The sequence below is a fragment of the Metopolophium dirhodum genome, chromosome 6, assembly GCF_019925205.1.
Source record: "Metopolophium dirhodum isolate CAU chromosome 6, ASM1992520v1, whole genome shotgun sequence".
NCBI classification, from domain to species: Eukaryota; Metazoa; Arthropoda; class Insecta; order Hemiptera; family Aphididae; genus Metopolophium; species Metopolophium dirhodum.
The window spans coordinates 8,490,433-8,517,795 of NC_083565.1; the positions used below are offsets into that span (position 1 = coordinate 8,490,433).

Sequence of the window (27,363 nt, forward strand, 5' to 3'; positions counted from 1 at the left end):
TGGCCGACGTATACACGAAGCGTTCCCGGCGCAGACCGCCGGGCCAGCCGCCTACCGAAGTCGAAGTGCCGATCGTAGTCGTCCCAATTCAGTCATTTACGGTACACACCCCATCGAGTCAGCACACTCGACGCAATCATCTCTACTTCCTTCAGGTAAGATTTTGAATAATAATTATTTGTGTCGTCTTTCATCCGATCTACAGATCGTCGTCTTCCTGGTCGTCCGCCTCCACGCGAAACGAACTCTTTATTCGCTTCTCTCTCCGCGAGCGATTTCGTTTCGTATTGTTGTTATATCATATTACGTTCGTTTTCAAACACATAATCTTGTTGCGTTATATTATTACGTGGTCTATATGGTTTATCGTTCAATGCTGTGACGATCTGACGGCGGCGGATTTGGTCGTTCAGTCGCCGGTTCGCCGCCATTGTCCGCCACGGAGCGGCGTGCAACGATTATCTAAATCGTCGAAAAACCATTTTTGTCTACCACAGATTTTTAGGTTTTTTTTTTTATCATCAAATCGTCGAGTTTTTGTATTATACATACTTCCGCACGTCTGCTCTCCGCCGACTATCCGCTAGACTCCGATCAATACTCTCTGACCTTGGTCGACCTTCACATTGAATCGACTTTGGCGTTTGACGTCCGTTTATCCTCCGTTTGAACTTTGTCGCTCGTTTAACCCACAAGTTGAGTAATGTGTTATCAATGTTTGCAATTTGTGTTGTCTGCCCTTCAACGTGTTTTGATTGCCCTTACAATTGTGTTTCTATTTCGGGCGTGATGAATTCACCGGGTGACCTATAATTATCCTACCTACTGGCTACGTGGAATCAAAATAAAAATGTATCGTTCAACTTCGTTTAATAATTTTTTTTTTTTTTTAATTAAATACTGACAATAATTGCGATTAAATAAACATTTTCAACTGATATACCGCACAATAATATGTAACTCTCGAACGCTCAATATTGAACTTTTATGTATAGATACACTCTTCATTGAAAATCTTGGTAGTCTTACTAAAAATAAATTGAGAATAATACTCTGGCATTATATTTTTATGTTTAAACCTTGTTAATTACATTCACTCAACAATTTATTGTGATGGTACCTTGTCTTCAGATACGTATACATATATTTTGTATGTATCTATGTATAATGCATATCAACGTACATAAATACTGCATAGTAGAAGTTGTCTTATTGTGAGCTGTTTTAAATATTTTTCCCTGTACCTTAACAATTCAATTTAATCAACACTATAGGTTATGGGTGGTTTTTCCTTTCTAATTGTATGACATTATTTAAATTATTTATATATTAATATTTTATTGTATGAGATCAAAGACATTAGAAAACCCTTGTTTAATATACTTTAAATATAATATAATATTAATGTGAGTACCTAATTAATTTTGATAAAAGTATTGTATACAAATTTAATTGTATTAGGTATCCACAACTATTAAAATAAAAATTATTTCATAATTTTATACTTAAAATTCAGTTCAAGGTACCTAGTCTTAAAATTATTTGGCTATTTGAACTTAAAATCAAAGTCATTACCACAGCTTACAGATATTTTCATAATTGAACGTGTTTATGTTTATTGGTAACAATGCCAAATGTGATGACCTTTTTCTAACCCACGGCTACAGTAATAATTAATATAAACATTTTGAATTACATTGTACCTAAAGTTAAAATATTTTTATAGCCATTATTTAGTAAAACATTTTTACAATTTTAAAGCTAATATGGTATGTTAGTTTTTATTAACTCCCAGAATATGAGAATGGTACCTATATCAAAGAAATGTTTCAATCATAATATACTATTTTATGTGATTAATGTACATAAATTAATTTTATGTCTATAAGTTCTGTAAGGTCATAGGCTAAAACTGCTTTAAAAAAGTTAAGCCATCTTTAATCAGAGAAATATTTCTTATAAGCCCTTGATTTATGATTATTTTTATGTTGGTATGCCTCATTAGTAAATTGGAAAAATTTAACACTTATTTTTATTAAGTATGGGTTTTGGTTTTAAATATAAGGTAACCAACGTCTGATTGTTAATACTTAAATAAATATTTTGATGAACGATATGCAATAACCAATAAACGCTTCTAAAAGAACAAAAATTAAAGCGTTTTCAGTTCTCTATACTCTATTGAACAGAATCTATTTAGAATAAGAATGTCCAGTTATGCTCGACCCCTTAATGTGGAGGTAAAAAATTGGCTGATGATATGAAGCAGCTATGTTGGTCAATAGTGCCAGTGGAATAGGTATCCGATTTTGACACATTTTCATCCATTGGCTCGGAATTCTGAATAGAACACAATTATCAAGGTTTTTTTTATCGATATTAGTTTCAGATTAAATCTGTTAACCAGTCTTAGGTCTTAAAATAAGAACCAAATCTCATATAATAGTAATTATAATACTTAAAAAATATAGTGATTTATTTAAAATGGTTCAATCTTCATCTATTTTTTGTGCCTTGATGACTGAAAAGTAATTTATTCTTTGAATGTTATAAATATGTATAATATAGGTACTACATTTATAATTTATAGGTAATTTACACCAAACATTATCAGTTTATGTTGATACTTCTGACCTTGGAATTTACACCTTTAACTTTTAAACCAAATAAAAAAATGTTTTTATGATTTCGATTTTAATGATCCTGAAAAATATTTGATTTTTCCTTTTTTTTTATTATTAATAATAAATTGTATTAATTATATTCTACTATTATTATTTTTAGTAAATACAATATAAAAAAACAAATATGTCTAACATTGGTATCAATGGATTTGGTCGTATTGGACGATTGGTGTTGAGAGCTTCGTTGGAAAAAGGCGCCAAAGTTGTAGCCATCAACGATCCATTCATTGGTATTGAATATATGGTATATTTGTTCAAGTACGATTCCACTCATGGACGTTTCAAAGGCGAAGTTTCTGTTGATGGAGACGTTCTTATTGTCAATGGTAAATATTTTACAGTTTAAAGTTTAAAATGTTTTATTGAACTTAATATTTATACTTATTATGTCACAAAATCATTAGGAAACAAGATCAAGGTGTTCTCTGAACGAGACCCAAAGGCCATCCAATGGGGATCTGCTGGTGCTGATTACGTAGTAGAATCCACTGGTGTGTTTACTACTATTGAAAAAGCATCTGCTCATTTAGAAGGTGGAGCCAAGAAAGTTATCATCTCTGCACCAAGTGCTGATGCACCAATGTTTGTTGTTGGTGTTAACTTGGATGCATACAATCCATCATTCAAAGTTGTATCTAATGCTTCATGCACAACTAACTGCTTGGCTCCATTAGCCAAGGTTATTCATGACAACTTTGGAATTGTTGAAGGTCTTATGACTACTGTTCACGCTACCACCGCCACCCAAAAAACTGTCGATGGACCATCTGGAAAAGTTAGTTTTAGAAAATTGTTACTTTTAACATTATTTGTGTCATTTCAATTTTTTTTTATTTATAGTTGTGGAGAGATGGCAGAGGTGCTGCCCAAAACATCATTCCTGCATCTACTGGAGCAGCCAAGGCTGTTAGTAAGGTTATCCCAGAACTTAATGGAAAATTAACTGGAATGGCTTTCAGAGTACCAGTCGCTAATGTTTCTGTTGTTGACTTGACTGTAAGGTGAGTTATCAAAAGTGCTATTTGTTTTAGTTTGATTATAACCATATTACTGTTAACATATCTTACTGCATAAGAATTACAAATCATTTTTGAATACCAAATACTCATAAGAGGATGTTACACCGCCATTTGTTGTCTCCGTCTTACAAATGCGTAACAACAAATTAACGCTTTTTTGCTCTGTTAGTTGAAAAAATTGGAGTGAATTGACCTCTTATAAAATTTACAGGTATGATTATTATGTAAGCAATCTCATCAGGTCTTTATTATATTTTAATTTTAATGCGAGTTATAAGTATTTTAAGATGTACAAACAATTTACATTTTTAAATACTCATAACTCGCTATTTGTAATTAAAACCTAATAAAAAAAGCACATGAGATTGCCTAGATAATAATCTACCCTTTAAATTGCACATGTTAAACACTTGTAAGATGGAGACAACAAATTTCGGTGTAATATCCTCTTAAGCAATTCAGTAAAGTACAATGATGATTAGAAATTATACTATAATCAAAATAAGAATGGCAGTCTGCTGCTAATTTGTGCACAGAGGCAAGGCATAGCTTTGTTCCAAAATACTAGCCTCTTGTGTTGACTCAGTGGGGGAAGCGTCTGACTGTTTTTAATGCCTATTACCATTCTTATTTTGAATAGAGTATAATAACTATATTTGTATTGGTTAAAAATATAAAAACTATTGAAACTGATGAATATCAGCTATAACTTACATTTAAAAATATATATACAAGTATACTACAGCTCAGGCTAGAGTTTAAATGGTTAAAATCTGTCAGTTTGTCAATTTTTTTTTTTTTTAAATTAATATTTATTTCATTATGTAGTTTACTGTTTTAGTAAACAATTAATTAATACATTTTGTATTTTAGACTTGCAAAACCAGCATCATACCAAGATATCAAAGATAAAGTCAAGGAAGCCGCAGAAGGACCATTGAAAGGAATTTTGGGTTACACTGAAGATGAAGTTGTGTCTTCCGACTTTATTGGTGATACCCACTCATCAATCTTTGACGCTAAGGCGGGAATTTCATTGAACGACCAATTTGTCAAACTTATCTCATGGTAATGAATTATAAATAAAACAAAGATTGACCATGTACCTATTAATTAATTAATTATTATTTTTATTTTTAAGGTACGACAACGAATATGGTTACTCCAACCGTGTTGTGGACTTGATCAAGTACATGCAATCTAAGGATTAAACCGTAGTTTCAAGCTACTACTAATAGTTGCGATAAGTAACTACACATTTGTGTTTTAGAATAAAACTACATTTTTTTTGTTCCCCATCATCAATATTTTTGTTTACTGTGTGAAATTTTGAATAGAAATAATCAATTTTTTTTTTTTTTTTATAGAAATTATATTTTTGTTTATGTAAAAATCCTAAAATAAAAGAACAAACAATTATATACCTACCTCGATATAAAAATAATAAATAAAACAATGAATTTTAGAAGACAATAAAATTATTATCAAAATCTTAATACTGTAACTTCATTAAAATACAACAATGACAAAATTAATGTGCTTATAAGGTAAATGCTTGAAAAATGTATATAAGATTGGTTCATTGATTGTTCACTTTGGTAAGCACCAATTTTTGTTGCATATGCTATTGCATGGGCAATATAGTTTTGTTCGTGAATGGAATGAAACAAATGTCCCATTGGTCCTATAACAAATATTTGAGTAAGAAATTGATATATTAATTGTCTACTAAATATTTACCTTTGGCATATACTGCTACGTCACTTCCTCCATGTAGACCTGTCTCTTCCGGAATACCAACTTGTTGAGTATAATCATGATTAGTTGTATTACCGGATGCTTTTGGATCCTGTCTAATGACTATACTACCATAACGGGTATACACTGGGCGCTTAGCATATCCTATAGAATATGTTAATGTTGTGTATCTAACGTCATCTGATTCTGATATTCCTGCCACATCTAGAATATTATTTCCTCGATTTGGATATCCATTAATTGATAATAAGTTTGCATGGTCACTGGTCACAATCACTAATGTGTCATTTAACATGTCTAACTGTCGTAGCAAATTGATTGAAGTATTGATTGTCTTATCAAATTCGACAGTTTCGTCTAGAGCTAACCTGGCTGTGCTCTGATGGTGTGCTGCATCAATTAACCCACTTTCCACCTATGAGACAATATTATTAAGTGAAATGAAGTAGTTAAAATGTATGAAAAAGACTCAAATAGTAAGCTTATTAATTAGGAATTGGATTTACAAACTTTCTTTAATATTATTTGAACCCTTATACTTAAATAATATAATTTTGCTCAAACTAATTTTATATTGTAAAACAATTAAATTATTATTAATATTATGTACATAGTTACTGAAATCAGTGGATTCCAATAGGATAAGTTAAAATATTATAGTGTAAATGTACAATCAAGGTACAATTATACAGAAGTTATCTTAAGAATTTTATAGATGTTAGTATCATTTATTAACATAATAATTTCCAATATTATTATTATACCATTTGCTTAAGAGTCTAAGAATAGGTACTTAGCATTTAGGTGTTAAATTGTTGGGCAAGTTTTTTAAATTGTTGATACCAAATTTTTATTTATATTAAGAAATATACATACCATTAAAAAAAATCCATTTTCATTTTTTGAAATTACTTTAATAGCTGTTTCAGTCATTAATTCTAGTGATGGTATTCCTAATGACTTTTTACTTCTAGTATATTCCATTGGCATTGTTCCGTTTGTAAATAATCCTAAATATTAAATATAATCATAAATACTTACTGAGTGCTTATTAAGTTATTGCTTAAATCTGTGATGATTAAAAAAAAAAAACCTAATCAAGAATGATAATTAGGTATTATTATAATGTGTCTGGTTAGTAAATAACAATTATATAATTCAGTAATAATATTTTTTTTTTTAATTGATCATGAAGCCCTGCAACTAACCATTAGCTGTTTGTTTTTTGTTTATTGGGGAAAAATTGTAGGTTGTAAACACGTGTGTTTTTTATGTGGCAAATTTTTTAGTGGGCACCTGTTTGCCATGTGCGGACACCGTGACTTGCCCGAAGAAAAATGCCACCTGCTGCCGGGTTCGAACCGGCGCCGATGTGCGTCGCCACCGACGCCTTAATCCGCTCGTCCACTCCATCCCCCAGTTAGGATTAAGGTGTCGAACATAATTTAAACTTTATAGTCAATAGACTAAAAGAGTACTAAATTAGTTTGTTTCTGTTACAGCATCAAATTAGCATAATTTTAGTATTAGTTAGGTTCCTATGTCACTATTCTTAGTTCTTACACGACTACACAAGGGAAATATTTACTTAATCAGTATTGGCTATAGCATATTGATCATAAGGTAATTACTATGAGTAATGATAACTGATAAGTGGTAACCACTATATAATACATATAATATTACAAGAGATGACCAAGGCTGGGCATTAACGAGTTAAGAAGTTAAAGTTAAGTTAAAAAGTTAATTTAATTTTAACTTTTTAACTTAACTAGTTACTTTTGGCTTTTCATTAACTTAACTGTTAACTTACTAAAATTCTTTTTTAATTAACGTGAAATTAACGAGATAATTTTTTATTTTAAGAAGTAAGTTAACTTTAGTATTATTATTATTATTAAGTTAAGTTAATTTATTTTGTTTTTGATTTTATTATATTCACTATTTCAGTCTATTTTGTTTTCATTTAAAAAAATAATTACCGAAAATTGTTTAAAGTTAAAAATTTATATCATTTGAATCTAACTTATATGGAAATGCTGTATAAAGTATAAATACTATAGTCTATAATTTAGTTTTGGGTTGGAAAAAAATTAAGTACGCTAGCGTTGTATAAACAAATTAACTTTTTTTAAATTTAATAAAAAGTTAGCAAAAAGTGTGTATTAACTTTTAACTTAACTGAGTTAACCTATAGTTAAATTAACTTTTTACTTTTAACTTTTTGTTATTGGTGCATATTAACTTAAGTTAACTGAGTTAAAAAAAATCATTAACTTGCCCAGCCTTGTAGATGACCACCAAAAAAATTACTAAATGTTATGTCTCGTCACTGTGATACTGATAATGACAAACATGTTTCATGTTCAATGTTCACTATTCTAATTTAACAATTTTACTATATTATAATATATATAATTAAATTATTCTGTTTAATATGTTTGTTCTTTGCGAACTACTGCACTAATTTCATAAAAAGTTATCAATTTACAATTGATTGATTCGTGGTTGGGACTCCCGGAATTCAATTCCTAGTGAATGGCTTCCTCATGAATTTTGTTCTTAAAATAGATATGGAAATTTAACTATCCATTTGCACGAAAGAAAAAAATCGGGGGATATCAAGTAATTCATTTAGTTATAGGTACAAATGCAAATCATAAATGAGGGGTGGAAATCCAAAACGCACTATTGCCTAAATACTGATTTTTCGCGATTTTCTGTATCTTAACATTTCCAATAAAAACAACCATTTATAACCAGACGAATCATTTTGAAAAAAAAAGTTTTTTTTAAATTTTTTAATAATATATTTTTATACTAAAAACATTCAAATTTATTAAATATTCTATTGTTATATTTTTAATTTAATTTAAATCTTGATGTCAGGGCACTATTTGTTTTCTCTCTGTACCACGCGCAACATAGACCAAACGCATTAACGCAGACTCATTTTGTCTATGTTTTCAAGTAATTTTAGAGTAAAATCCCCTATTACAAAAAAGATAGAGATTAATATTTGAGGGAATGACATATCGATTGTATTGTTATTTGACTTTGTATTCGACTTTCAAAATAAACAAAAAAATGTTGTACATTTAAATTATGTTTTCATTGATATAATAATAGACAAATCAATATGTCATTCCCTCAAAAATATTATTCTCTATTTTTTTTGTAATGGGTGTTTTTACTCTAAGATTACTTAAAAACATAGAAAAAATGATTCTGCGTGAATGCATTTTGTTTATGTTGCGAGTGGGCCAGAGAGAGAAAACAAATGGTGTACTGACATCCTCTTAACTAAAATTTTTAAAATTAAATTTTAATACTTTTTGGAATAACATTTTTACTTCTCTGTATTATATAGGTATACGTACAACACGGGTTAAAGTACGTTTTGGCATAACATAAAAAAAGTACGTTTTGGTATAGTTATAATGATTGGTGCCTATTCAATAGTACATTTTGGCTTAAAACTAAAAAAAGTTCGTTTTGATTTTCTAAATATCATTTTTTTATGTATGGAAAAGGTTCGTTTTGGATTAACCAGTCATTTTGAATCGCAGATTTGACCAGGAAACAGTACGTTTTGATCCATTCTGACGACGCCAATCCTATGTATCGAAAAATCGATATCTATAACTCGATTTTGTCAATTTTGACAATATTACCTACATTTTAGATTTCCACTCCTCAAATACACTTAAAGTAAAACAATGGACCAACACATTATCTACCCATCAGCCCATTTCCCACCCCTCAACTACGTCTCTATGTATAATACACCTAACTGGCTAACTAGGTAAAATACCATAATGTAATAATATACTGGTCACTATAATCGCCATTTATTAAACTCACTTTGGGATCAGAGTATTTGAATCCAAACTGAATAACTATTATGAGGAAATAAAGCGAAATGTTCGAGAACAAAAATATGTATTGTGAAACCTCTGAATACCGGACACTGTCAGTTAGTTTTAATTTGGCTATGACGCTATGTAGTAATAAATATTTATTATTATTGTATTTTGAATGTATACGTGTATCTATGTTGTCATTCACAAAGAAAAAAACATGAACATTAATAACGTTAAAGATAGAAAAATTTCAAAAATATTGTTTTGTAATCACTTCAGTTTGTAAAGAAAAAATATTGTTTAAAACTTTAATATATTTTGATGTGATGAGTCCAGGAAATAGTCAAAATATATGCGATGAAATCGGGAAAATGGACTCAAAATGTGGAAACATGCAGTTTTAAATATATACACATTTACCCCATTAACAAGAGTAATGAGTCCAATAGACAACTTTTTGCTTATTCTTCCGTGTACTTGCAGGATATTAAAATATTAAATCTACGAGTCCAATAATCGGTGACAATATACTATATTAAGGTATAGGTTATAAGATTCATTTAGTCGGAAATAGCTTAAAATACTATCTTTGTGCTGGTCCAAAGTGGCGTCCACAGAATTTAAAGCATATTATGTTACCATGTTAGACGTTAGTAGGTTACTCACCCAAAATGTACTCTGTTTGTTCCGTGTCCAACAGTTTTATATCGCTTACGTTGGTCAATAACTGATGCGACAGGTTGTTGGATAGTTTGTCGTCTATCCACTCACGGATCAGATCTTTGCGGTCCGTTCGCACGCACAAGGATTTATCAACGGGTTCCTTTGGGTTCGGCGGTGAATTAGCTTCGAATGATTTCTTGCCGCCGCCCATTATAACCTGTTTTTGGAAAACAAATCGGCACGCTGTATATTATAAATAGTGTTATGGTGGACAGTGGACACGCAATAACCCGCCTATAGTATTAAGTCGAGCAAGACGAACTCATTCGGGTTTAAAAAAAATATAATATTATTCTTTAAAATATTTCTATATTGTGAGATGTGACGTTTTGTAACAACTTAATTGCAGTCAGCCCATGCAGTAAATTACGTAGGACAGGCAAGTGGTAACTATATTGTAATATAATATATATTACATACCTATTTATATAGGTAATAGGTACTACAGCAGACAGCAGTTCTTATAGGTAACCTATATAGTTATATATCACAGAAGATATTTTATTATTTTTATTATTATTATTTTATTAATTAGGAGGCGACATGGTTATAAAAGAGCAGGCATCAAAAAATACAGTGCTTTTGTATAGTTTTACTAATTGGTCAAAAAAAAATAAATAGATATAGGTAATTTCCACTAAAATTGAGTACTTATATTATACCAGTGGCGTGCGGCCAGGGCAAGCGAGGTAAGCGACGCATGCCCCCTCAAAAAGGAAGAAATATAAATGTCATTGTGTCGATAAGCAATATGTACTGGTTTTTTTATTTTAGATATAATCTACTCGTCAGAAATCATACTCAATAATTATCTGTATTATAATTGTATAGTAATTGGGAAGAAAATTAATAAATTAAGGCCATAAAGGCATACAATTTATTGACAGAAGCGCTTCGGATTTCGATTACCTAGCTCGGATCTAGCATAATAGGTATGGCTGGGTGTGGGTAGGGCGGGGTGACTACTATTTTACACAGCACTTGGAAGTTTATAAATACTTTTTCTGATAGGTACCCAAAATTCGATAATTAGGTTTTTTTTTATCATAATATAATAATCCTAATATTATTGTTGCACACGAACACAAGGCGTATACTTTCGTCACATAGTGTTATCTTATCTGGTCGAGTCTAAATCTCCGACAGTCAATTTTTGGTGATGAATTTGATATTGTTAGTATCAGCTTTTCCAGAAGTATTTAAACTTGGGCAACTCATCCCAACTATTTCTAGTACAACTCCTTCAATCGAAAGGTCATTTTCAGCTATGAAACGAATCAAATCTTAACAAAGATCGACACAAAATCAAGATGGACTAAGTTCTTTGTCGATAATATCTATTTAAAAAGAATTATTAATAAAAACAAAAAAAGATGTAGTTAAATAGTTAAAAAGGTGGGCAAGTGGATGTCGCTCTGCTGTACAGTAGGTTACAAGTGGGCCACTGCCTTGTTTTAAATTTTAAATCCTTAGCTATAAAAGTTAAACATTTAATAAATTCTTAACTACAAAATAATTATTAAACTTTAAATTTGATAAATTTTGTCAAAATTTGAACTTAAAATGCTTATAAAAAAAAATTGTGCCTATGTATTTTTAATATTTTTCAACTGCTATTGTAACAATATATCAGGAGCCTTGCATTTAATTTTCACGTTTTTTTACCCAATAAATAAAATTGTATTGATATTTATAGAAAAAAAAAACTAAAAAAATTGAAAACTGACATTGTCCATAAACAGCTCAAAAAGAGTCAAATTATTTTCAAAAATTTATCGTTTATAGAAAATGCTAATATAAACATTCAGTGAAATTTTCAAGTATCTACAGTCATACGTTTTTTAATTACAACAAAATAAGAAAATCGTTACATGAGAAATCGAGTGAATATCAAATGTTGTAAAAATATGAATTTCAAACGCTCATAAAAATTTAATTTGACTTTCTTGTAGACATTTTTTTTTTTTGATAAAGGTAGACAAACCTATGGATGATCTTGTATTCAAATCTTACATCTTCAAATCTTAGTTTTAAAAAGAAAAATTTTTATGAATTCTCAACTCAAAATAATTTGCTAGTTTTCGTGATTTTTCCGTATTTTGTCAAGATTTAAACTTAAAATGCTTACCTATGAATAAAAACGGTGACTAAGGATTTTTAATTTTTTTCATCTGCCTTTGAAATAATATAGTAGGAGCCTTCTATTAAATGTTCAAGCTTTTTTAACCAACAAATAAAATTTTATTGATATTTATAGAAAAAAACTAAATAAAAAAATAAAAACTGAAAATGTTCCTAAACAGTTGAAAAAAAAAATCAAAAAATGTTCAAATTTTTATCGTGTATAGGAAATGCAAATATAAACAACCATTGGAAATTTCATGTACCCACAGTAATTTGTTTTAGAGTTCCACCAAAAACCAAAATCGATTTTCTCGAAAACAGATTTTGCGTAAAAATTCCAGATTTTCCTTAATTTTTCTTTTGTTTTTCGCGGCGCTTTTGAAGACTACTGGGACATTTTTAAGCATTTTTACTGTCCCAAACGGTGATGACAGACACGAAAATAAAAAAACACACATCATTGCAAAGTCAATACATTCATCGTTTTACTCAGAATCTAAAATTAGATTGGTAGGTAGATTGGTGCTTTTGTTAACTTCATCTGCTCTCAAAATTTCTCTGTGTGCCTCTGTACACCTGTGTGGGGCTGTGTCTTGTAGCACTTGTTTGTTGTTAGACTATAGTTACGACACTGCAGACTACAACAACAAGTTACAACATGTCTATACGACGCTACATACTCTACATAGGTAAATATTATTAAAACATATTATAATAACGTACCTATCCACTTGTATAAAATATGTACAACTGTTATTAATAATATTATATTGTTACTCCATATAATATGACCAAATGTAGGCATTTATTATTTAATGCGTTTTACACTTTAACGTCGTCAAACAATTTTACACAATGACGCGCGTGATGCTATCACAGAATAGAATAATACGATAATAATATTATTTATATCATAAGTCATAACATACGACACCTTTCGTGGGAATGCTTTTTTTTCGGAATAAAAACGTATTCACACACGTCGTATCGCATACAGACGCTAGCCGTATCAGCCATTGTCTCTAGACGCCGCATATGATAATATGATTGAGATAAAATATGATATTACTGAGCAGTTAGTGTTGTAGATAAATAGATAATAACTGTCTGCCGCGGTACGAAATTCTAAATATTTGAATTCCAACGTTCTGGGGACCGGGAGTCGTTTGCAGACAAGATATCACACGTAGGTAGTAAACACGACATAATAATAATGTAACGATAATATTAATAATAACAATGAAAAGTTAAAGAATAAACAAAAATACGTGTACCAAACGCACGCAGCCATCTGGATAAAGAATAATACCTATTATAATTTAAATAAGAAATAGATAAATATAAATGTATAAAAATTTAAAATATTATAATAACCACATTTATGGATTTACACATAACACTATTGGAGGGATTCGAGGAAAATAATATTTGGATTATTTTAGAGAGCCACTTTAAGGACGGTCAGTTAGATTCAGGGGCTGATTCAAATAAACAGAGGCCCTGTGCACTGTTTTACTTATTATTAATACTTTGGATCCTTTTCAACTAAAAGTCTAAAAAGATTGGTAAAATTTAAAAACAGTTTTTTAATTTTAGCCCCTATATGCAAAATAAAAAAGGCGGGCAGGTGGGTGGTGTCGCTCTGTTTTACGGTAGGTTACAAATGGGTCACTGTAATGGATGGTGTACATTTGAATTTAATGATATAATATAATTTCAGTATACAAAAAATGATTCTAAACGAAGACGATTTGTCAGCCAAGGATATTTTATATTATTAATACGGTAGGTAAGTTGAATTAATATTATTTGCATGTTATCATATTTGTATAGGTACAATAATATTAGAAGTTTGAAGTATCCACGAATAATATTTTAAATTACAACACAAATCTAAAAACGTTATTCATCGTTTAAATATTTAATTTCGTCCAAATTTGAACTTAAAATAACTAAAACAAAAAAATTGTGTTTATATATCTTTTAGCTTTGGTTCCAGTATGAACTACTTACATGAAACCTTGTTTTTCAATCCTTATCTATTAAAATCTTTGAATGCTTCTAAAAAGTAATTCTTGCCTTTATATTTTTAATATTTTAAACTTATATTGTAAGAATATATGAGGAGATTTGTATTAAATATTCAAGCTTTTTTAAAATTTTATTGACATTTATGGAAAAAAAACTTTAAAAATTGAAAATTGAAAACGTCTATTAACAGTATAGAAAATGATAAAATAAACTCATGATGTAAATTTATAAAGTATCTACAGTTTTGTCGAAAACCGATTTTGCGTAAAAATTACCGTTTTTCCTAATTTTTTTTTTTGTTTTTTCATACTCTTTTGGAAACTACTGGGAATGTTGACATCTCATATGCACCAACTTTCCAATCGTAAAAGATACTGAAGTTGAAAATCGAAGCATTATTTCGACTATTTGTATACACTGCCGTGCCTATTCTATAAAATATTTTCATCTTAAAGTTTGTAACAGCTATACTTGTTTTTTGGTCATTTCATTTTCAAGACATTTTGAGACTTGCCTAAACATTTAAGTGTCGCTTAAATCCTGTGTCAAATCAGGTCTCATATACGTACATAATAATATACTATATATATACTACCTATACATGGGCACATGACTACAAATTGCGTAATAGGAATAATAGGATAATATTATAACGTACCTTAAAATGTCGTCCCGGTCGGTCTTCAATGAGCTGCCTGGCAATGTCTTTGCAGTTTTTCGCGCTTGGCGGCATGGCGGCGTTGCATTCCCACTTCCGGTTCGACGTCCGGGCGTATAGGGCGGCGGGCGTAGCGTCGGTAATCCTGGTGTTGGTCACAAACCCTGTAAACGTCACACGATGGTGATGAGTGATGAAAGAAATCGAACAGAGTCATCAAATTAAAACAATTTTTTTTTCCATTAGCCAATTTGGCGCATTACGATTTTGTAACTGAAATAATAATATTATTGTCGCTTGTGGTTTTATCGGGTTCTAGACACCGCGACTTAATCGGGTTTTTTTTCCGGATTTGGGTTCGGGTTTTATTAACTTTTCGGTTAATATAACGGATTATATTTAAACTATAATTTACTCATACATTTATTTGATTTGTGAGAATTTTTTTCAATCCATTTTAAAATATTTTAATATGATAGATAAATGATTTTTTTTAAAAAAGTTATTTACTTGTATCACTTATATTTCTAGGAAAATAATTCACTCAGTATAGTAATTAATATTTATAGGTACTGTAACTATTATTGCAACCGTATGTCCGCGGTATATTTAACTGTGATACAATGAATCATTTTTTTAGTTAAATTATTATTTATTTATAAAATAGCTACATTGTTTTTATATTACTCTCAAAAAATTCTTCGCTGAAATGTTTTTCTCAAAAAATTACATTTTGACGGAAACGGAATTTGGACCTTTTTTGTGCTGTGCGGAAACAGGCTATGCGTTAATCTGGGATTCGGTTTTTTGTAGTGAAAAAGGGCCATGAAAATGTTTATAACATACTTTATTTACATATTTAATAGAATACCGACTCATAATAAAAATAATATTTGAATAGAATACATAATAATAAAAAAATTGATATATAATAGTAGATTAAAGTATACAAATATAATTGACTTCAACCGGTTTACATAATCATGTAACTATTAATTATTATACTGCACACGAGGTGTATGGGTATCTTATAACATAGCTAATAGTACCCATATCATAATATTATATTATCAGCTCACCCACGAGGCATGAATGGAACGGCACGAAATAATTACATATTTAAATATTTTACTGGATATGAATATAATATGAATATATGATAATATGATAAAGGTGTTGGTAAATGGTAATAATAAAAAAAACTATTATAGTATTATCTGTCGTACGTGTTATTACTTACTAATATTATTATTCATTTACATTAATGGAAGATAATGTATAATATAAATACTGTTACATTATAATATTCACATAAATGCTTAATACCTACGTTATACATTATTATTATAGATTTAGTTGCCGATTTATAAACCTTAATAATAATATACTTATAATACTGGTTGTAATTTTTTTTCGGGGTTGCGTGATTGGACAGTAACAAAAGGTATATCTAATAAGTAATAATTATTATTAATATACTACCTACGGCTCCCGCGTAAAAATATATATTTTATATAGTATCTATAATGATATTATGATTTATGTTTGTTGTTAATAATATTATATTGACAGTTCATGGTGCTACTTCCAATACTTTCACCTTACCTTCTGGCGTTCCCCAATAGGTCATTTTGGTCATCTCGTATTTGCCCTCTTAATCAATTATCATCTCAATAGACATATTTCCTACTGTAAAGTTATTTCATTCGCCGACGACATTAAATTTAACATGGAAATTAACTCCACTTACGACTGCATTCGTCTACAGACTGACCTCAACTGCTTCTGTGACTGGGCTCTACGTGTCGGACTTATACCAAAACTTGAGAAATATGGCGTAATGTAATTTTGTGGAGCCGCTCGCCTCTTCACCACTCCTGTTGCCCTGAATGGCTTTTCACTCGAGTGGTTATATAATGTTAATAAAGATCTTGGCTTTTACTTGACCCTAATCATTTTATTTGACCATCGTTATATTATAATATCACCGTCGATAGCTTTGGAAGTCCTGGGCTTCATTAAACGCAATACCAAGCTATTCTCTTTCGGTTCATATCTCCGCTCTTTTTGCTTCTCACATATTATGTCTGCTCCATTTTGGAATATACATCATAATATTATACCGGTCGTATACCATCGGTATTTGGATCGTGACCGACAACGTATAGAGCTGGTTCAAACACGTGTTTTTACCAAAGGTACATTGCTTTTGTTCTTAAAATATCAACCTCTCATGACTATTTTACTATTTGCTCTTCACTAGGCATTCCTACCCTTGTCTATTGCCGTATCGATGCCGATGTTTCTTTTATTTCATCCCCTTCTTAGCGGAACAGTTGACGCTCCCAAACTGTCTGCATTAAATTAACCACTCACTTTTCTTCGTTCTATATCGCTATTTCGTTTGAAAATAATTGTTCCATAGGTACACAGAATGATCTGATAAATTAATAAATTAATTTTGTTTTTCGGCTACCTTAATTAATCATAAATCCATTTTATGTGTATCTGATTGTAAACTAATTTATACACTGCGTGCCACTAAGTATAACGAGAATAACCCGTTTGGGCGCAGTATAAACAATCTACCTGTAAATTGTTTACACGTTTGAGCGCATTTATGAATACACGTTTGGGTACAATAGATACTGTAACTGGTAATCGAAAGTCTTGTGTCTTTTCGCGTAGTCTAATCTAATGAGTACTAAAAATAATTAATTTTTACAAATGTACACTGTGCATATTTGGAAAAATAAATTTTATGTACCGGTAATTTAAACGTTTTTAAAATCAAAAATCAACTGAAATGTATTCAACATTTTGGACTACAATTAAAAACTTATGTCTAGAACTTCTTGGTCAAAGTTTAGATGTTAAATTTCTCCACTTGGATTTTGAAAAATCAGTTCATATATCGGTCAAAAATATTTTCCCTAATATTGTCGAATAATTGGTTGTTCTTTTCACTTAAGGGGTATGCATACTGACGGTTTCTAAGGAGTCCAATATAGGCAATTTTCTATTTGTGTGCACGCGGGTCATGTAAATGTGTGCGTGGTAAGTGATCATTAGTGTGAGTGACTGTGTGTAAATAATAGCGAAGCGCACCCGCACGTGCACGCACATGTCAGTACCACAGCATTTTACACGCTATATTACAAATGTGAATTTTAGTGCAACACTGAAACTTAGTTCCGTATTTCCAATAATATAGCTTACTGAGTGACATTACAGTATGAACACCTATTATACAAATTGAAGAGAAGAAGTTTATCTAGGCTTGTATAGGAGTTGATTTTCGATATTTTATTTTCAAAGTCCAATATTTAACTCTAAAACTTGTGATATTTTACTTTTTCAATTTGAATTATTGAGTTTAGTAATTAAAATATTTAAAATTGATTTTTATACAGACATAAATTAACTTCTCTTCTACAATATTGATAATAGGTGTATTTACTCTCAAACCGCTCAATAAACCATATTATTGGAAGTACATTTTCATAGAATTTTTCAATGCTATTCATACCCCTTAAACCAAAGTTGGTTTCGTAAAATATAAAATAGCAAACATTTATTGTAGCATTACACCAAGAAAACAGATACAGGGGTTTGGCTTCAAAATTTTTTTGCCTTGAGTTTTTTGTCGTCTGATGAAGTTGAACGTGGTTTTGTTGAGCTTATGTATATAGCACCACCCGATGTGACAGAATTTACTGATTATATACTTGACAATTATGTATCTGAAGATTCACAATTTCCACCTGTTATTATACTTGTATTATATGTGTCAATAATATTATACCCACATTACAAAATAAAAAAAAAGTCAACGACGTTATAAAGTAAATACAAATGTAACTGCTTAACTAGTGACCTATTGCCTGCGTCTTTGATAATATGTATACAACGCGTATTCTTTGTTATATTCACGCATATTGTTGAAGTACTAACCTAACCTAACGTAGCCGATCATATAGTCTTATAAACTTTTAATAAAAATGTCATGATAATAATATGATAAATCATTGTATTAACGTAGCTATTTACCTAAAAAAACAATTTAGTTTAAAACATATCACATATAACAAATTTAAAGTGCGTCATACCGGTGCTTTTTCCAGCATCTTGCGCCCACGTGGCCAACGACGTAAGTCCGATCCTCTGCGAACCGGCATTGTTACAGTGAGTTGTATCATTGATCTGGTAATTCGCGTCCAGGCCAATAGTCTTCTGATTGACCTTTACACCCGTGAACATTGCAGTTGCTGAACTCGCTGCATCCGGCACTTGTTTGTTGACCGAATACGTCTGAAACGCAAAATGTGATTCCGCACGTATATATTACCCAACACAATATAATTTCATAATATTATATTACATTATTTTACATTATAAGACAGTCTGTCTTTATATCCTATTTTAGTATACCTTCATGCATAAAATTGCATGTATCTACGGTTATTTTGTTTAGAGTTAACCCCTCCTCACATTGAATTACCAACTAGATTCACTTTTCTATCAGAAAAGATGCTGTTGAAGAAAATCGAAGCATTTTTACTGTCCCGAAAAAGTGATGACAGACACACAAAAAAACACACACACATCATTAATATTACGATATTGTAAAATCAATACATTCTTCGTGATCAAAAATGAAAACAATTAAATACACATCATTGTATAAAATCAATACACACATCGCACTGCTCAAAATCTAAAATGTTATTAAAATTGATTTGCATGTAGTATGCACAAAAATGTGTTTGGTAGACGTATATATCTATATACTGTATCTATTAATAACTATTAAAGTGAACTATAACTATATTATAATGAAAAATCACGATATTAAATTTCTTATACAGTCGTTAAAATATTGAGATTTTTTAAAATTTAAATAAGAGGTTTGTAAGTAAAATTGTGTTTAGCAATTGGATAAATACGTAACAAATTTACATATTTACATGTGTAAAATTAATTTGCAATAATATTCTATGTCAGCATCATTAATAACAATTTACACAGAACAACAGAAGTGTGCATAAAAAACACGACACTATATATTTTAATAATGGCTAATTCACTTATTTTTAGGTATAACAAATGAATTAACTTAGCTACTGTATTTAAATTTACATACGATCATTATAAATAGTAGACATTTATTTTGATGATGTTTTTGTAGAATGCATACTTACGTAAAAACTTGAAATTCGTAATGCTGTTAAGAATTCTCATATTTTAAATTAAATTGCATATTTAAATATCGTATAGTTATTATATTATAATACTCACAAAATAAATGATTTTTAGAAAAGTTGGTTGAATATATTTTAATGGTATTTACATTATGTAAAAATATCGGAATAATAATAATAATATAAATATAATCCTAGTAGGTACATAAAATAATATAATATTTTTGTAATAAAATAGATAATAATTTTTATATTCTTAAATTATAATTTATTACTGATAATATGTGATATTACCTACGTTTTTATCTTATAACTGTTTGCCCTATAGGTAATATTGTAGTAATAAATAATTGTAATTTTAAAGCGGCTGCTGATGAGTACAATTGTGTAAATAAAATTTTTAAAAATGTTACCAACAAGTATAATATATAGGTACGCTATATAGGTTAGGCGCCTGATATATTATGTATAAGTATAAATATATATATATGTTACCGTCGATGATGTAAATTATGTAATAACGTAAATGCTTAGCCAATATCATAAATTCATAACATTAGTAGCTAATATTGTCAATGCCTAGGCATTAACTGACAGCATAGGTTAGGTTGTAAAATTCAAATATTTTGTTAACACATTTACAACTATGACTCGGAAATAATCTTAACGTATAATACTGATAGACAATGTTGATAATTTTGTTTAGCGAAATATTTAAATGGCACAGAAATTTAATAATACATAATATAAGGTAAATTATACATTTATACTTAATATTACATAAATAAAATAAATAATAAATTTATTTTCAAAATTTTATGTACCATATGACACTTTGAAGGTTAGTATTATACCGGTGGAATTTCTCAAAATTTCTAAAATCGAATATGATAATTTGCCTTTTTACCATAATAGGTTATGTTTATACATTTTTTTTCTTTTCTTTTATAATTACCTTAAAAAATTGTAAGTTTATAATAAAATAGATCAGAATATAAATTTTAGAAAATATTGTTACTATAGGTAATATTATGTATTTAATATTTATCTATCAGAATGCCAGATACGAACTTAGCTCAGTTGGTATACGTATCAGCTCTTAATATTATTATTGTATTATAATTTAATTATACTGAAATAAAATAAAATAAATTTAATTAATATGATTATTAATCAATTATTATAACCAATAAGTTATCGTGGTTTATTTTGTATTTCTACTAATTACTATAATATATAGACGACATAAATTATGTATCCGATAGACGGCTATCTTTTACTTAAAATGTACCTAATGTACGACCATCGAAATATCAGAGCTAGAAAGTACGTTAACTATTGTTAGTACCGATTATAGATTAATCGACTTTACAACGCAAACTTTACTAATTAAAGTTTACAAATATATATTTTTTTGAACTTTTACGTTAACAACTTATAATAAGTACCTACAATAAATTAAAGTTCACCAAAAACCAGTTTACAATAGATTTTTGATTTTTGATTTTAATTGATTTAAAATTGTTATCGATCATATTATCTGGAAAAGCCCGGAGTTATCGTCATTACTCATTACTTAGGAAATATTTCTAAATGCATCATCGCCTGAAAGTAATGAAAATTAGCGTTATTGCCACTTATTTCCCAGTCAATACCACGTTTATATGCAGCAGTTAATGCGCATTGGGGAGCGGGTTTATATGCACCTAAAATATCAAGATTAGATTTCGAATAAAATTTTAATAGTTAATGCGAATGTTTTTAGTACGGTGTTAGTATAACTGATTACATTAATCCACCGTAAATGGAATTAAGTAAAAACGATAAACTTGGTATAACTTTGATACTTTAGAGTTAAATCATACGTTACGTACAAACAGCACGGGGTCCGCGATCTACCGCGGGTAGATTACCTACCTGGTAATGTACTGCTGCGAATCAGAATTTTTATTCCAGGCGACAGAAAAGTGAAGATAATTTTTTTACACCATACCACCGAATACTAAATAACGAATTGAACAAAGTTTGAGTCATATAGAGTTGGTACATTTAACGGGCAACGAAGTACACGGGATCAGCTAGTGTGTATATAATTATTATACAATCTTGTTTAAATATCTGTTAAAACAACGCGTTTCTTCTTACTATAATTATGTGTATTATGACAAAAGTATATACAACATTACACAGAGCGCGTATGTGTCACAAACATCGAGATAGTATGAAATTTTTATAAAATTGCTTCTTCTGTTTCCTATTCCTGCAGTGATCCCAATAATAATTGCATGACAATTATGTTGGATTTTAACAATAGCTGACAATAGTCAGTAGTCACCCATTGAAAATAGTGACCTTCGGTGAAAAAACGACTTGGTGACATAAATGGTTTAGTGACCGTTTCCGTGTATATAATATTATACATTGTGTATTAAACATTATTTTGCTTGACATTATTCGATCACTTAAGGACCACGAGGTCCACGACACCGTTGTCCTCGTAAATACACAGAATTATAACTAAATAACTTACTCATTCAAAATTGTACCTACCTACATTTTGAAATTCTCAGAAAAAATTCTGCTTTTGAAATTAAAAATGTTTGCTGCGTCATTCAAATAAGTAAAAACCAAAACCGATATTGATAAAAAATATTTATAAAACGATTTTGCAACATTGTTGCTCCGATGACTTCGCATTATGTACAAAACTTTTTATTCAAAGTTATTTACTCTTAAAAGATTCACTTTGTACCATATACCATATTTATTATGATTTATGAGAATAGTATTAGTGTAATAGGTGTATAATACAACCGATGTATTGCAATTGTGTACTCACTTTAAGCAAGCCCACGTGCGGAAACTCTTCAAAAGTCAATCGTCCGCTCTCATTGTACTTGTAAATTCTGGTGGCCGTTACCGTGTTCGGTCCCATCCCGTCACCGATAAACAGGATCACGTTCTTCGCCACATTGTTGTTGACCACCACGTTCAGAGCGTCGTTCAGCTCAGCTCTGCCCACCGACATCCAATACGCTTCATCTACATAATAACGTATTTATTCGTACATTGTGCGTATAATACACTATATTATAACACGCACACTAAACATATTATTAATGTATGAACTATGGAGTGGTCACTACGAGAGATCCATTTAAGTGGGATACGTATATAAAGTATATTATACCTGATGGCCGATAACGTTCTTTGTGGTAAATGTTTGGGGAACAGCGTCGACAGCGTGATCTACCGATAGATAACTATTATAGTACTCTATAATTATGTGACCTTTTTAAAATATAATAACTTTCTAACATAATAACATAAATTTAATAAATACAAATTTCGGCAGCCCGTCATCAATAGACAATAGTTCGAAATCGGATTAGCCACTCATATCGATGAGATACTTCCATTCAGTTCTGTCGCAACAAACACGCGCGAATTTAATCACCAGGCAGTAAAACCAAAAAGAAAACTTTGGGGATACGAGACCCTGTACCCATACCAAATAAATGAAGAAATCCACGGTGGTTGTCAAAATAAGACCCATATTAACAAAAAAAAAAAGAATTTTTAATATAAAGGTTCTTAACACTTATACAATTACATTATTATTAAAAAATAAAAAAATGTATATTTATGTACTATTGTATTACTTATCCATTTTTAAACAGTAAATTGTAAATTCAGTTTTTAAAACAGTAACAGTAAATATTGTGACTACTACTATTTACATTAAAATATATTTTATTGATGTATAAATAACGAAAATGTTATACGAGAGAAGTGCAGTTTTCGCTGCACCGATTTATGTAAATTACAATATTATTATTGTAATCGACCGGTTTCACCGGCGTCCGCGTGTTCTCGCTTGCGATGTGGATTAGGCCTACAGGGGACACAACAATAAAAAAAAACGCGCCATGGGTAATACCTCATGCTTTTGAAACATGTGTGGAAACATACGCCACACTGCAGCATCCTATACATCGAGTAAATTGAAGTAATACAGATAACACAAATAATAAGATAAAAAACTTGTATACTATAAAACCATGGTACTTTTGGAGGGATACAGATCACAGGTGGTTTAAGCGTAAATGTACGAAACCTCGGGGGCTGGAGAAATGTTCGGACGCTTCCCTTTATGACGAAATCACATAAGAAAATTATTTTTTTCTAAACATCAGTGTGGCACCATTTGTAAGACACGTAGGTATGTAAAAAAATTAAAAAAACAAATATTTTGAGATAAATGATACCTATTATTATACTATATTCAATAATCAATACACTTCAATAACAAATTATAAACAAGGAGGCAATGTCAACGCCCTCGCATTCATAGGCAGTCTTTCATCCTGCCAAAGATAAAGAGGAAATCTCGTTATCCCGCGGGGTTCAAAGTTATTTCGTCAATACGGATAATATAATAATATTATGACTATTATTACACGAATAGGTAATAACTACGTATCTGTGACCTGTTCTGTACAACACATGAAATAAACTAAAGATTATTTCATAATATTATGTTATAGCTGGGAACATATAATAGCGAAGTACCTACATATTTTATTCCTCAATATACAATACATAGCTATAGTACAACATTTTTGTATTTATTGATAATTTTTATTTTTTACTCAAAAATAATCAAAATATATAATGAAAAAGTCTTTTAGTTTTGGGGGTGCACATTTTAAACTGGGGGTGCACAAGTCACCTCAGCATATCCCTAATAATTGCGCCAATGGAAACCACACTCAAAAAAAGAATGCAGATTAGATTTCGTAAGATTGAAGTATTTGACACCAATATTATCACTACAACCATGCTAACAATAATAAATGTTATAACTTATAAGTTATAGGTAAGCGTTACGAAAATCGTTCGGAAAAAAAAGTTGTGTCCGGCCCAAAAACATAATACTTTTTATTATATTTTATGTTATAAAATTTAAACGTGCTACCGCGTTACATATCCGATCAGTATAATCTGAACACGTGTGCATTTATTTTTATTTTTTTAATACCTACCGGCTACCGATCTTTAATACACAATAAGGTGCGTACATTATGAATAAATGCATATTATAACGCATTAACGCACTACACCTATCGATTGTTTACTTGCATAATAATTATATAAAAGACAAAAGACACTTCATCTTTTCGACCGTATAATACTGTTTTATTGTTAATTGAACATGAAAATGAAACGATAAGAAAAGGGACATTGTAAGGGAAAACTTGTCGTAAAATAATAAAAACTTTAGTCGTTACAACGTGTCCCAGGGGGAGGCCCGAGGGGTATGCGTCTTTTGAAAATATTCATGAAATTATCGAATAATATCCTAAGGAATTGACAATCTCTTTTATTTGTTTAAATTGCGATTTTTTCTCATTCACTGAACATTTTTTAAAATTTAATCAAAAATGGAAATTTTTACGCACAACCAATGTTTGACAAAATAGATTTTGTTTTTTTTTTAAAAGTTTTTTAGTAGGTACTTATAATTAAAAATTAATAGCCGCAAGAAACTTGACATTTTCACAAAATCTTTATGTGACCATTTTCTATACGTGATACATTTTCAAAAACTTTTTGAGCCATTTATAGCCTATCATGATCAATTTTTGATTTATTTTAGTTTTTTTTCTATTATTGTCGATAAAACATTTTTTTCTTGGTCAAAAAACTTGAAAATTGAATACATGGTTCCTCATAAATTGTTGTTAGTGTAATTAAAAAAAAAAAAAAATTGAGATTATCAATCCTTAATAATTTTTATAACATAAAATATACTTAGTAATGTAGGCTGACGCTTAGAATCGTTTTTCGTATACAATGATCTTAAATCATTGAATTAAAATTTAACATATCCATTACAATGACTCACTGGGGCAGCCACTTATCAATATCTTTTTTTTAAATTGTAGCTATATGTATTTATTTTAATTAAAACAATAAACTTTGACCGTCGACTGATTATAGTAAAATTATTGGAATAAGTGGCGAGTGCAATTCTGAAAGCAACAAGAATACAAGATATACCCATATTTTCGACAATATTAGTTTTTAATTGCATATTCTTAAGACAAAAAAGCGGGTAATTGGGTAACGCTCTGCTGTACATTAGGTGTCTAGAGGGGTAATGCAATGCTACAAGTAACTGTAATGAGTGTGTTTAATTTTTTGAATTCAATTAAATAAAATCATTGTATACGAAAATCGATTCTGAGCGAAGACGGTCTGTCAGCCTATATTATTACTAAGTAAGTCTTATGATATTATTTTGATTAAAGTAATTTATTTTTTATTAGACTTAGAAATTATTAGTACTATAGTAGGCTAAATTTAATTGCATTTGAAAATGTCATTGTGATGTGTATAGGTATACTGTATAGGCACTGTTATATAATAATGTACTCTAAAAGTCTCAAGTAGGTAGGTATCCACGAATAATATTTTTAAATTATAACAAAATAACTAAATTCGTTATTCTTAGTTTTAAATTTGTAATATGTAATTTTCTCTAAATTTGAACTTAAAATGTCTGTAAAAATAGATTTTTTAGTTACGGTATGAATAATAATTTAAAGAATCCATGTTTTAAAATTTTAATTCTTAAGCATAATAATTGAACATTTTGTTATTTTCGAGATTTTTATAAATTTTGTCAAAATTTGACTTTCAATATTTATAAAAAAATCGTGCTTATGGATTTTTAATATTTATTAACTGATATAAGTATAACACCTTATAAGGAACTTGTATTATATTTTAAGCTTTTTGACCGAACGAATACAATTTTATTAACATTTATAGAATAAAATACTAAACCATTTTCAAATATTTATAAATAACTTAAGACGAGTAAAATTATTTTGAAATTTTTATCATGTATAGAAAATGGTAAAATAAACATTTGATGAAAATGTCAAGCACCTACCTACGGTTAAAAGTTTTTGAATTACAACAAAATATAAGAAGATCATTGTATTACATTTTCAAGTTTTTTGACTGAAATTAATTAAAAAAATTTTTAACGACAATAATAAAAAAAACGAATAAAACATGACATTTTCTTATACTTAGAATAGCTAAAAAAATAATCGTAATATTTCAAAAACGGGTTTTGCCGAAAATCTCAGTTTTTCCTTAATTGTTGGTTTGTTCTTCCTTGACGACCTTGACCCCCCAATTATTAACGATATTCACTTTCCTACCATAAAAGTTGCTGTTGAAGAAAATCGAAGAATTGTTACTGTCCCAACTGGTGATAATAACGGA

The 27,363-nt window shown here is 29.7% G+C and overlaps 2 protein-coding genes across 2 annotated transcripts in view; one reads left to right on the forward strand and one right to left on the reverse strand.

Moving 5' to 3' along the window:
• LOC132947849 (glyceraldehyde-3-phosphate dehydrogenase) lies at positions 1–5,199 on the forward strand. Its single transcript, XM_061018080.1, has 6 exons — positions 1–155; positions 2,785–3,010; positions 3,089–3,459; positions 3,525–3,685; positions 4,577–4,771; positions 4,845–5,199. The coding sequence occupies exons 2-6, from the start codon at positions 2,809–2,811 to the stop codon at positions 4,912–4,914; spliced, it is 999 nt and encodes a 332-aa protein (XP_060874063.1). The 5' UTR covers positions 1–155; positions 2,785–2,808; the 3' UTR covers positions 4,915–5,199.
• Positions 5,028–27,363, reverse strand: part of LOC132947847 (alkaline phosphatase-like) — a 23,978-nt gene continuing 1,642 nt past the window's right edge. Inside the window, exons 2-8 of the mRNA XM_061018079.1 lie at positions 22,901–23,103; positions 18,970–19,171; positions 14,861–15,024; positions 9,991–10,204; positions 6,338–6,471; positions 5,444–5,876; positions 5,028–5,387 (exon numbers count right to left, since the gene is read on the reverse strand). Of these exons, the coding sequence (XP_060874062.1) occupies positions 5,188–5,387; positions 5,444–5,876; positions 6,338–6,471; positions 9,991–10,204; positions 14,861–15,024; positions 18,970–19,171; positions 22,901–23,103 (1,550 nt within the window). The 3' untranslated portion in view covers positions 5,028–5,187. The remainder of the gene's footprint in view (positions 5,388–5,443; positions 5,877–6,337; positions 6,472–9,990; positions 10,205–14,860; positions 15,025–18,969; positions 19,172–22,900; positions 23,104–27,363) is intronic.